This window comes from Anser cygnoides, chromosome 11 (assembly GCF_040182565.1).
Source record: "Anser cygnoides isolate HZ-2024a breed goose chromosome 11, Taihu_goose_T2T_genome, whole genome shotgun sequence".
NCBI lineage: Eukaryota > Metazoa > Chordata > Aves > Anseriformes > Anatidae > Anser > Anser cygnoides.
The window spans coordinates 18888999-18901689 of record NC_089883.1 but is presented as its reverse complement, the minus strand read 5'-3'; the positions used below and the strand labels follow the sequence as shown (position 1 = coordinate 18901689).

Genomic DNA, 12691 nt, shown 5'->3' with positions numbered 1-12691 from the left:
GTCTACTTGTTTTATGTCTGCTTTATCTCATATAACAATACACTTAAAGCACAAAAGCTTTAACACTGCTATTGCAGATAAAAGTCTTAGGAGCCTTATGCTGTTTATTGCAGGGCAGAATGGAGACAATTTACGCAAGTATTCTCAGATTCTGGCTGATGCCAAGGATGCAGAAAAAGGCATGTCATACAATCCAAAACACTTAATTTATGGTATGTTTTAAGTAACAGTCACTGCTTCCCCTTGAGTCCAGATTCACTATCTGCATTGCTTACATGCAAACATAAACTGATCCTGAAATTATGAACTGTTACCAAATGCCAGATCTCTCAACAATGTAATCTAGACACACCAGGCACAGATGGACTAAACAGAATATAATCTGCCCAACCACACACCTTTCTCAACCGTGGTTATTTTCAGAAATACTGTAGATGTTTTGCACTCTCACCATAGCTAAACTAACAATTATCAACAAAAAGAGAAAACACATCGGTCAGTCATAATACAAATCACAGCCATTATCTGAGAACAGCAGTTTGGAAGAATATTTTCTCTCTCAGTTTTCCATTTTTAGTAGATCTAATATAAATTATCACTTCTAACACTGACTTTTGTCTGCAGGTATTCTAGAGAAACCAGGACTATCACGGTTCAGGTGAACTATACAATTTAATGTACAAAATAGAAAAGTTATACAGAAAGAGACATTAAAGACCCAAAAAAAATCAAAACCACCCAGTATGTCCATAAACGATTCAGTTTTGGATCAGTACTTACCTCACCTTCTTTAGCGGTTCTCTACCTTCCACAAATAAAATTATTGAAAGGAAAATACTAAAAATAATGCCATAAACACAGAAATAGGGTAGATTATGGAACACTCCTTTCACTTGAGGCATATTAATCCTTCTAGTTCTTGTATTCTTACCTTTCCTTCAGTGTCTGATCAAAAAAAAAATATATACCCACAAAGATAACAGAGCTAACCTTTCTAATTGTTTTTGTCTGGACACTGCTAAGGACTCCAGTCACTGGATCATACACTGTCACTTTCACATATGGGTCGCTGTGGGGGGAAAAAGAAAAAGATAAGCAAACTGCTAGATATACTTTTTTTTATTTATAGCATTATTAGCAGTTGAGTTTTAAAAAGCTTAAATTAACAGAAGCAATTAAACTAGAAGTCACAATTTATTTACAAACACCATATCCATTGGCACTTATAAACATTGTCTATATAGTTTTAGAGATAATCAGTAATAATGCTTGATTAGTTTTTATCTCCATAGCAGCTAGGCCATTTTACATTCTGTATGTCACTACAATTTGATTCTCTTTCCTCTTGCATAATTCTCATCGCATGAGAAAAGATTTAATAATCTTAATGTATTTAGACAAGACATGCCTGAAAAAAATCAGTTGTGACTGAAAAATCTTAACTATTAAACTTCTTGTTTTTGACAAAAAGAATTTGGAACATCTGGAATTTGAGGTACTTCCTTAACGACTCGGTATTTTTACTAAATGTTCTGTTTCACAGAGTTTAACTTGAATTTTTCTGTTAATGAAAGTGTCTAATATGACAGCTTAAAATGACCTACTGCCTCTGATATTTTTCCTTCCTGTGGTACAAGAAACATTACATGAGTAACTACTTTACATGAACAGAAACAAGGCATTCAATTGCTCAAATAAACTATTAAAAAAGGTAGTGAGGACCATCCGCCATACAACAACAGAACATACAGTTTTCACATATTAAATTACAATGAGAAAAGTTGCCTTTTTTTTTTTAAGTAAGAAATTTGCACGTGAGAAAAAATAAGAGATTATCCAGCTTAAAAAAATGAGTATCACGAGAATTTTTTCCAATGCTAAATTGATGACACATGTAAAAATAATACCGCTAGTGCTAAAATAACAGTATTTCTGTACATATGTAAAAAAAAGCTGACAGCAGAACTAGTATTAAACTCACCAGTACTTTTTTAGACCCTCTGTTCATGGGACAAAAAAAAATAACTTTACTACAAGCTGCATGCTACGACTTGCCAATTCTACAAGATCCTGCAACACATTCCAATTACAAAGTCTGATCTTTACTGTGGTAAATGTTAAATCATTTTAATTGTTTCTTTCCTTATACAGATTGTTAACTTTTAAATTTGTACATACCCAGAGCCTGAAGCCACTGGCACGGGTTTACCACATCTGTAGAATTGGTGGATGCTGTTCCTCTGCACATAATTTGAGTTAAAGTACTCTTGTTGCTACCACTGTTTAGTATGGTATTCATTCCAAGTCTTTAAAGTACAGATGAGACAATTTTGATTAAAACTGAACTATTGTTGTTTTAGCTGCACTCTAACTGAAGTAAAATATGTGCATGTATCTATTCTCCAAGACAGAAGTATTTTAGCGTGCAGAGCCCTCCCACATGTTGTTTTGCCAATGCATAGATCTGTCCACGTGACTTTTGGGCAAGAAAGTAGACACCTTCATGTTTATATAGCCTCTGATCATTTTTATAAGGTGCCAGTTAAAACTTTTTTTTTTTTTTTTGGAAAGAGGCATAGTAGCATTTACTAAGATCTGAATAGCTATGGAAAGAAAATAAAGAATCAGCTGTCCATTAAGACATTAACCACATATTTTCTTACCTGGCTCCTAGGATATCCTTCTTGGCCAGACCAATTCCAGCTATAACCTTCACCCTAACAATTCGCGTGTTCTCCTAAAACATAAAATTCAGGATGCATTCAGTCAGATTTATTTTGCAGATCTATTTTTTGTTTATAGAACTAAAAAGCAATTCTTGGTACAGTTCTGGATTCATACTGAAAACTACACGCAAGTAATGCAGGTATTTCATCTGACAGAAACAGCCCTAGAATTCAGTAGCAAGTTTATTCTACTTTTACCCCTTTTCAAGTATTATCACCATCCTTCAGGACAGAATCGTTAATGTAGCATACAACTGTCCCTGCCAGCCTTCCTTCCCAAACACCCCTCAGAAACAAGATGAAGATAAATTGGCCCGGCAGTGGCAGTCACCATTTCCCCTGAAAGTCTTGCAATACACTCCCATCGGTTTGGACATACTGCACAGCACACCCACAAAGACCTTCTAGAGCAAGGGCAAGAAAGATCAAGCTGCTGTTGCCACAATTTGCAGAGCCCAGTGGCTTTCACCACCTCCCAGCTGCTCACAGAAAGGAGAGCATTCAGGAGCAGCTTTCAGCCCTCTGTTTCTTAGCAGGCAACTCCTGGCTGCCCTTTACCAGAGCAGGCAAGGACCTTGTGACAACACACTGAACACTGTAACAACTTCTGTTTGGAAGGAAGCAAAGCACTGTTCGTCACTTACATCTCGCTAGCCATTCAAGCCACTTGCAACACGCACTTTGCCAAAAACATGCAGTTTTTACCTAATAGCATCCCAGCATTCATAACTGGGTGGGAAATATCCTCCGATGATAAATTTATTTTCTGGGAGGAAGTAAAAGGGTATCAAATTTGTCAGAACAGACTGATAAGCAGTGAAGAAACAAAAAAAGTTAAGAATGAAGAACCTGGGCATCTATTTTTTATTTTATAGCACAGAGAGGCTAGGCCCCCAAAAATGGCATTTTTAAGTTGCGTCAGCAAGGTGTGAGATCTTAAAAACAAGAAACAACCCACTATTTCAGCTACGCATTATTCAAATTACAGTTTGACAAGGGCACATAAGTTCGACTTGCAATGACACTCCTCCTGCTAATAAACAAACGCACAGACACGGTCTTACAGGGTTCCTGTGGTAAGGTATGGAATTCAGGAGCAAAGGCCTAACTGCTCTCAGAGGAGGAGGGAGCACCGTTTCTTGGGAAAGCAAAAGGCTCTGCAAATGAAGAAGCGTTTGTAAGGAATGGCTAGTCAGAGAGACTGTGAGGAAAGCTGATGTGTTCTGGTGGTGAACGAGTTAAAAGGGAAACCAAGAGCACTTGGTAAAGCAGCAGATGCCATCCCCAGGTCTTTTCTGAATTCCATATATGACAGAAAGTGCTTTCAAAAGGAGACACACAGGGAGCACTCAGGGAAGTTTGCTTTGTCTTCGGGCTCCCATATAACCACAGGGCTGGACTCCGCAACCCGCACCAACTGGAGGGGCTCACAGAGCTGATGGACGGAATTAGAGCGCTAGTCCTGAGGCCTTCTCCCACCCTCTGAGGTGATTGCCAGGGGGCTGAGAGGAACCATAGCCACCTGCACAATAAAATGGTCAATCAGCCCAGACAATTCCAGCCAAACCACAAGTCTATCCTCCAAATTCACCTCAGAGAAAACTGTCTCCTAATAGGAAATCTAATAGACCAGAAACAAAAGACCCAGCAACAACCACCACACACGGTTTTGGTGTGTGTTTTAAACTGATAGCTGATATTGAACTGTTTATTTCCTTCTCCGCACTACAAGGAGCAGTAACTTGAGGAAACCCCTACTCTCGAGTGCAAGGCAATACTTGACCACAGGGATTACACACTGCTGAGGGGAACATACACTTCCACTCCCTGACCCTTCCCATCCCTTACACAGAGAGCTCACACCAGGAGCTGCCCAGTCTCTGGTCACACCCCTGAGCAGAGCAGACCATGAGAAATTCAGACAGGTTGACCCAAAAGCAGTCAGAAATACATTGCCCTGGAATGACTCATTCTTTTCCCTGATCATCCGGCAGAGGACAGAGGTCTGCTGACAGGATACAAGTCTGCAGCACGACCGTATGACCTCTTCTCCCCATGTGCCAGCAATTGGGCCTGGCTGATCACAGTCGAGCTGCGAGACGTTAGAGCTCCACACAGCACACCACACCTGTGCTTACTCCACTCTCCTTGAAACAGCCATGCCCTACTCAGTGCTCGGACCTGCCCTGTTTCAAGGTCTGAGGGAAAGAAAAATAATAATAGTGTACTTGCCATTTTTTTCCAGCATCTCCTCTCTGGCACGCTGTGTCCCTGCCTTACTCCTGACATCCTTAATAGGCAGCTGTGTGCTCCCCTGGCAGACAGAACTAACTTCAACACATCTACAGGGAACAAGTTCAAAACCAAGATTTCAAGGCTTCAAAAGCAACTTTGAGCCTTGTCTTCTTCATTCACCATGCTGAGGAAATCAATATTTGCCCACTTCATAGCCAAACGTGGGAGAAATGGTGGACCGCAAAGTGCTTCTGTAGATCCACAGGCAACTGCAGCCTGAGAGTTTTCGTGGTCGGAGTCACAGGCAGGCTGCAGCAGTACCTTGTCTGTCGTGACTGTAGTCACCCTTAGGCTTGCCTCGCTACTCTTCCCCACTGCGGTGCTTCCAGCAGTGCTGCAGCAGGAGGCAGCACAAGCACCCAGCCAGGAACACGCCAGCCATGCCTAGCAGCACTGCGGCTTCTCAGGAAACCGCTCTCTCAAAGTCCAATTTATCTTCTCAACAGCCTCTTCCGGGGTATAAACGCCTAACAATTCTTTTGCACTCCTGAAATTAACTAGAAGGGAAGATAAAAAGATCAGCAGGCCTTTAAGATGGCCAGAATAACCTCATTACACACCCACTCTCAACTTCTCCTTTGCACCAATTCGAGGATGCACCAAACACTTCCACGAACTCATCTAAATTGTTGAATTAACAGAAATTGAACCCAACTCATTCTGTCTTGTCACTTTCACATTCACTAACAATTACTCTGTTTACTAACAGATTGTATATAACAAAAAGACCATGAAATAGATGGTTTATGAGCTGATCTGTAGACAATCAAATAAAGATTTAAATGCCTGCCAACCTGCCATACTTGGATAGCAATGCAGCATAAATTTTTACGTATGTCTATTAAAATAGGTGTCAAGTAGTTTTTAAAATGTGTTCTGTACACAGCAAAGCAAGAGTCAAACTAATAAATATAAAATTTGATTTCTAAAAGTGGTGTTTAATTTCCACTGAAGTCACTATGAATCTACCTAGATTCCATTAATACAGATTAAGGTGAGGAGGTCTCAGATTTAGTTTTGGACAATAAAGTAGCCTTTAGAGAGAAATTGCAAGTATTTAAGAAGTTGAAAACCTGCTCGCTACTTTACCAGAAAAGAATGGTTTTACCAGAATAGCGTGGTTACAGCACAGTTAGTTAATTATAATCAATGACCAGGGATACAAATATTAACACCGTCCATACCCACCCCCAACTCTTCCAAATTCATGTGGTAGGAAATTAATCCTAAAGACAGCTCGGAGGAGTGACTGGCAGAGGTAGCAATCATTTTAGTGGTGAAAGTCCGGGACAGGGCTAAAGAATGACAATGAGACATACACAGAATGAAAGGGTGAGAAAGATGGCACAAATGAAGAAGTGATGACATGGCAATGACTACAGCACAAGATATCAACTAATCCAGAGAGTGATGATAAAGTGTAAGCTTAGTATAAATCCCCAAAGGCAAATTCCAGTCCCTGAGTGTGGGCATGCACGCGTGTACATTGAGTGCTTTGCCAGTCCCACAGACAGCAAATGACAAAACGTGGCCCACACAAGTCAAAGGTGAAAAGATTCACAACCAGATTACAACACAGAGTTGTAAGTTGTAAACTTACAAGTTTTAGCTGCTGCCTATACCTGACACAGGGGAGGGGGAAAAAAGTTCCAAATTTTTCATTTTGTGTCTTGAAAAATTATAATGTTACACCAGCACAAGGCATTTGCCTTTACCACTCATTCATGTCTGCAACATCCAATAATTCGACTATGATTGTATTACGCTACTAATCGCCCTTCTTCACTTGAACAAGGAAGACAATGCACACAGTTTTGTGTTATCTAATTCAGTGCCTATAAATGCTCTTTGATGTTCATGTAAACACCTCGAATCCAAAAAAAATTCACCAGAGCTTTCAGCAAGCTGTAATTCATTTTTTGGATTGAACAATATTTCCAGACATTCTGAACCTCCAACAGCTGCCTGACTGATTGGAGTCAGACTCACATAAACAACTACCATATAGAAAAAGCACTTCATGTGTAAGATACAGGTAAAATTTTGATTAAAGATTTGTGTGGCAATAAAGACAAATGTTTTAGATTAGGAGAAGGGTTCTTCAGAGTACATATTAGATTAGTATTGAAAAATTAATTTTATTGATTTTTCTTTAATCTTTGATTCAAGTTTTGATTATTTTTACTATACTTCTACAGAAAAGACTCATGCAGAATATAAGGAAACAGCAAAAAATGGATTGTTAACATGAAACATTAAAAGGTACTATATGCTGGGCTACTAAACAGCTTTTTTGAGGAAGCCAATGTAAAAGTCGGCGTGCCTTACGGAGAGCACGCTTTGTAATGAACAATTGCTCTAGGCAATAACATCCTGTTATTCTTTTCTTCCAGTTAGATAGGTCAAGAATCAATGACCATTAAATTTAGCCAAGGAAGGAGCATCAAAGGATGTTACAACTATAAAACAGTGCAGTAGCAACACCTTTAAAGATTTTGGTAATATCTGAAATTATACGTTAAGGTTTTCTTAAGTTTCGTAACATGTCTGCATAAAGTGCACAGACAAAAAGAGAACAGAAGACACTGCTTCAGGTACATACAGATAAGGCAAGCTGAAATAAACATACCAACAATTTGCAAGGTCACAACTGAAACCAGTATACAGCCTGGCCTAGTAGATATGGCATTAAAAGAAAGGGATGGTCAAGGGGCTAAATGTGTTGTACATAGCACACAGAGGGATCCTCCCCTTCCCATGTACTGAGATCTGCAAATTGCAGAAGAAAAAGAGCTGATCAACTACTACACAGTGTTCTGCAGTGCACATCTGCAGTCCGCTCCTCATTAATGAACAGCTGTAAACAGCAAAAGGGGCAGGACACTTGCATGGGTTGAAAGGCACTAAAGCCCAAGACCCCAATATAGATTAAGTGCTAGCATTAAAAACAGACACCATCAATATACAGTTTGTTTTATAACAGGCATCTCACATTTGTGAGCCATCTTACTCAAGGTACTCAATTTTACTGTACTGTTACCTTGTATTCCAAGCACAAACTGATAAATGAAGGACATCATCACAGGCTCTGAAGCCTAGGAGCAGTTGGGAAACAATGCTGAAAACAAGCGATAGATACAGCAAATACATATTTGTGTTGAATGGATAGCTTCTTTCTGCTCTGTTTTAGTAGGTGACACTGCTGTTTCTATATGCTAAAAAGAAACAAGCAAAAGAAAAACACACATCTCAGCAAGGGTCCTAGTCTGCCTCTCCCATCCAAGTGTACTTTGCTTATTTCATGTTTCAATGAAAGGTTTTGTCTGTTTGTTTTTTAAGCCTTGAGATCATTACTGACCATAACAAGTTATGCTAGTGTTTCACACCAAAAACAAATTTATTAATTGCATTTCTTGAGCAATAAGCCATCTGTTCAACTCAAATAGTATCTATGTTATTACATTATCTACACTGAGATTAGCACAGAATATTTTCCCTTAAGCAGTCCAGGAGAAGAGACTGATGCTTTTCATCTGTCTCATCTTAAAAATCACATTTAAGAACAGACCTGCTTCATATGTCATCGGAGATACTGATAATTTAAAATCCAATTATTTAATATTTAATCTAAAAAACCTAGATCAGGCTAAGAGGACTTACTTATGCAACATTCAGCTTAAACAGTTCAGGCAGGAGATAGACACAAAGTTGACAGTCGGCATGAGAAGCATGCCCAATGCAATCACTGTTAAAACTCATCTCACTTGAAAGAAAAAGTCTGCCACAGAATGGCCAGACTTGACTCAAGGAAAGAGTTCCTGCGATACTCAGACCCTGTAGGTGAGGCAGACTTGCAAGGTGTGTGTTAGGTGACCTGTGCAGACCACTAGCTCGGTTAGCGTCACCAGCCCATTTCACCAGGAGACGGGAAGCAGGCAAGACTTCGCTGGCGGGCCCATTCCTTCGCAGCCCAGCCAGCACTCTGCTCCTCCTCTAGGGCAACAACACAGCTGGACCTTTTGTCTTTAAAGATATTCTCTCAAGGCAAGCCAGACAAATTTTCGACTCAGGAAGATTACTGTTACAGAACTACAGCAATCAATCTGGTAAACATAAGGTCCTCGACTTCCATCTGCTGGTTGCAGTCCAGTCTCACTAATGCACGGAGAGCATGGATGTAGTTGTGCCACAGAACATTTCGTGTTCACCAGTAAGGAAGCCTCATCCTTCCCCAAATGCTTGATGTTGCTATAGATTGTATTTAATGCCTCCGCTTCTGAATTAAGGAAAGACTCAAGAAGACCACTAATGGAGTTAAAAGTCTGCCAGCGTATTTTTAAGCTTTTTTCTTCCCTTTTTATTAAAAGACAAAAAAATCACTCTTCAACAAGCGCAACCCAATATCCACAACAGTCACACCTGGCATTTTTTAGATCACCCTGAAGAAAAGGCTTAAACACACAAGAACAACTCCGTAAGATAGCTTTTTGAAATTACCAGATCTACACAAATTATATTTTGATTTAAAAAAAGAAGGCGAAACCATCACTGTTTCTGTAAGTGTCTCAGCTATACCATATACATACACTGGATTTTTGTCAACTGTTTTTTCTGCCTTGCAGAAGGTAGGTAAAGCCTTCGCAACCTGTAGGTTCCAAGCATTTCTGGAGCTGAGATGCGTGTCTGCTGTTTGTGTTTGGGTGCCCCACAGCAGCACAGTCACAGGGAGCAGGCAACAACAGAGAGGTGCTGGGTAGGCCACAGGGTGTGAACCCAAACAGAAGTACTAGGCTGTCTCAAGCCTAGACGCTAACAAGCCAGGCATAATTACTGTTCTCATCAGAAGCAACCCAGAGGAAGAATAGGCCCCACCAGCCTCCGAACAGTATCTGTAAGATTTCTGGTTGTCAGCATCATCTCTGAAATGCAGCGCTATGAGAAGGGCTCTGGTGGAAGGCACGCAGAAGTGGAGAAGACAAACTCTAAGTCCAAGACATTCAGTTCACCGGCAGCAAGCTAAGTAGTCATTAAAAAAACTGTTCCAGTAGTATATTCTAAAGGAACAGAAGACTATATCTGAAGTTTTCCAGAGCAGAATGCCATATGCATCTGGGAAACCTTCCACGACCTGCAGAAAACCAGACCGCTCATTCTACAGAGGGCAGCTCTCCAGTGACTACTAAAATGGCAGGTACGTCAGGCACGATGTCTCCTTGCCTCTAAGTTCCCACTACAATTCCCTCTGTAATTAAAAAAATGCAATTCCCTCTGTAACTAAAGAATTAACAGAACAGCAGCAGAGATTCCAACTAGTCTTCCTCCAATTTTTGAAAAACCATTTCACAACTGCTGTTCAAAATGCTGTATTTATTACGGCAGTCAATTGCCATCATTGACTAACCAAAAGCCGATTTCACTAACTGAAAGCAAGTGGCTCAGTGTTAGGAAATGGTAGATCCCAGTGTTTCCTCTACACAAATCCAAGCCTGAACAACCTGGAAGTTTTGTGTTAGAAAGTCCCTCAGCCAAAGAAAACCACTTTAGTAAAGGACACCCTACCTCAGCAAGCACATTTAAGAGCTCCAGCAAAGTCACCACTACTACGACAAAGAAAAGCAGCAGCAGCAGCTGCGTCAGTCAGCTCCCACAGATCTGAAGCAATGCTTGGAGCTACGTGGAGAGGCAGGCGCATCCCGATCACGCAGGAACAGGCACAGGCTCCCACCTCACGGGGTAAGCCAAAGGCTGCAGCAGGTGGTGCGAGCACCGCAAAAGGCCTGACCTGGTTTGGAAAAGGTTAATGAGATGACAGAAAGTCATCATTTAACTGTTCTTAAAGCTCTTTCTTTTTCTACACTGAGACCTGCTGTAGTAAGAAGTGCAATTTGTTCATTTGCCTTTTTTCTATATACTACACCTGCAATGTAAAACAGTCCAAAAAAAAAGTCGACACTTGATTAGCGTTCACTTTTATTCTAATATTGTTCCTACATTAGATTCATTTTATCCTGTTAATGCATATTAATCCTGTTAGAACTTTTGATGATACAAACTTTTTTTCTGATACACCTTACCAAGTAAACGAAATTGATATTGTTCAAAACTATTCCCTATTTTCTCCTTTCCTCATTTTTCAGCACGTGACCCCAGACCTCACTTTCCACATAGTGTTAAGACCCTGCTGTGAATACAGAATTAGTAGTTTTCACCACAGACTTTTCTCGTGCTGATTATTTCAATATCCACGCAAATCACAAGAAGTCCTGTGGAAAAAGAAAGATGTTATATCCATTTTACAGATGAACAACTGAACCAGGGAAGTTAAGAACTGTATCTGCTAGATCCTGGTACTGACACCCAAATATAGCATATACAATAACCAGCTATACACCAAATAACCTCAACTACAGCTTCCTTCCGAGCCCAGCCCCTTTGCCATCATTTTGTTTGTGCCAGCAACATCATGCTAGCAATGCTGTGTGTTAAGTCCAAGTAACTAATACACCATTAACCAATAAATTAGCAATAAATGAACAAACTCGGGGGGTGAGGGAGGCAAAGAGAACTCGCACTGTAATACTGCATTCGGCTACCTCAAAAGTCAGACAAATCTTCTCCCCACCTTCCACCACCCCAGCTACCTTACCACATAATCCTATGCAATAGCTGCAACAAGTGCTGAGGTTTTCCAGATAACACCTCTTCTTTTACCAGACAATTTTGATTCATACCCCAGGCAAATCCATCTTGCAGAGTGGGTGGAACAGCAGCCTTGGGAAAGCAGCAGTGTACAGACAGACATAAACTATAAAAAGTCTGCAAAACCGTGGGGGAGGAGGAGCGCTTTCACAGAGAAGTCCTTGAGGTCATTTTCTGTATGGTTTGTTTTCACTGTGATTCTGCATGTGCAGTCTTCCAGATTTGAACTCCAGGAAGGCAAACAAGATGAATCCAAAGAGGTAAGAACTCTCGTCTCCATTGCAGCACCCTAGGCCAAAGTAGCCAGCAGCAGTTTTCCTACAACCCTAAGGTTGTTCACTCTATCCTGAGCACATGCAGAATCACACACTGGAGCTACAACGAAACTGACCAAGTCCCTCACCATAAACAAAGGGCATTTTCCACATTTGTAACTTGAAAGAGTTTGGCTAAGCTTCTGAATTATAGACAAGGGTAAATCCGACAGACTTGTTACATACTCAGGAATTCTCTACTTCCCCCAGCTCAGTCTGTGTTCTAAAGAACACGGGGAAGAGGGGAATTTTTCAGTTTTGACCAGATTTCAAAACATTTTCCCCGTAGCAAGGCAGGCTACAAACCAACAAAGCCGACCAAAATTTAGTAAAGCAAGTTGAAGTCGCGAGCCTAAGGCATGGAATGTTTGAGCCCAACCAGACAGCCCCAAAAAGTTACTGGCGACTGGAAGCAGGGTCGTGCAGGGGCACGCCACGCAGCCCTGCAGCACGCTGTGCCCACTTGCTAATAGGATTCCAACGGGACTGCAATGCTAAGATGGAAATAAAACACGTTAAGGAGAGCTTTGTAGGGACTCCACTGGAAGCAAGGCACAAATTAGGACGACTCACGCTAGCAGCCCACGAATAACACCTCCAAGTTGTGAGAACTGCTGCTAAGCACGCAACAAGTGTCCGTCGGGACGGTCCCCGCCC

The 12691-nt window shown here is 40.9% G+C and overlaps 1 protein-coding gene across 1 annotated transcript in view; it reads right to left on the bottom strand.

Annotated features, from left to right (window-relative positions):
- NEDD4 (NEDD4 E3 ubiquitin protein ligase) overlaps window positions 1-12691 on the bottom strand; it is a 55224-nt gene that overhangs the window by 42111 nt on the left and 422 nt on the right. The window contains exons 2-3 of the mRNA XM_067003829.1: window positions 2664-2737; window positions 991-1069 (exon numbers count right to left, since the gene is read on the bottom strand). Of these exons, the coding sequence (XP_066859930.1) occupies window positions 991-1069; window positions 2664-2737 (153 nt within the window). The remainder of the gene's footprint in view (window positions 1-990; window positions 1070-2663; window positions 2738-12691) is intronic.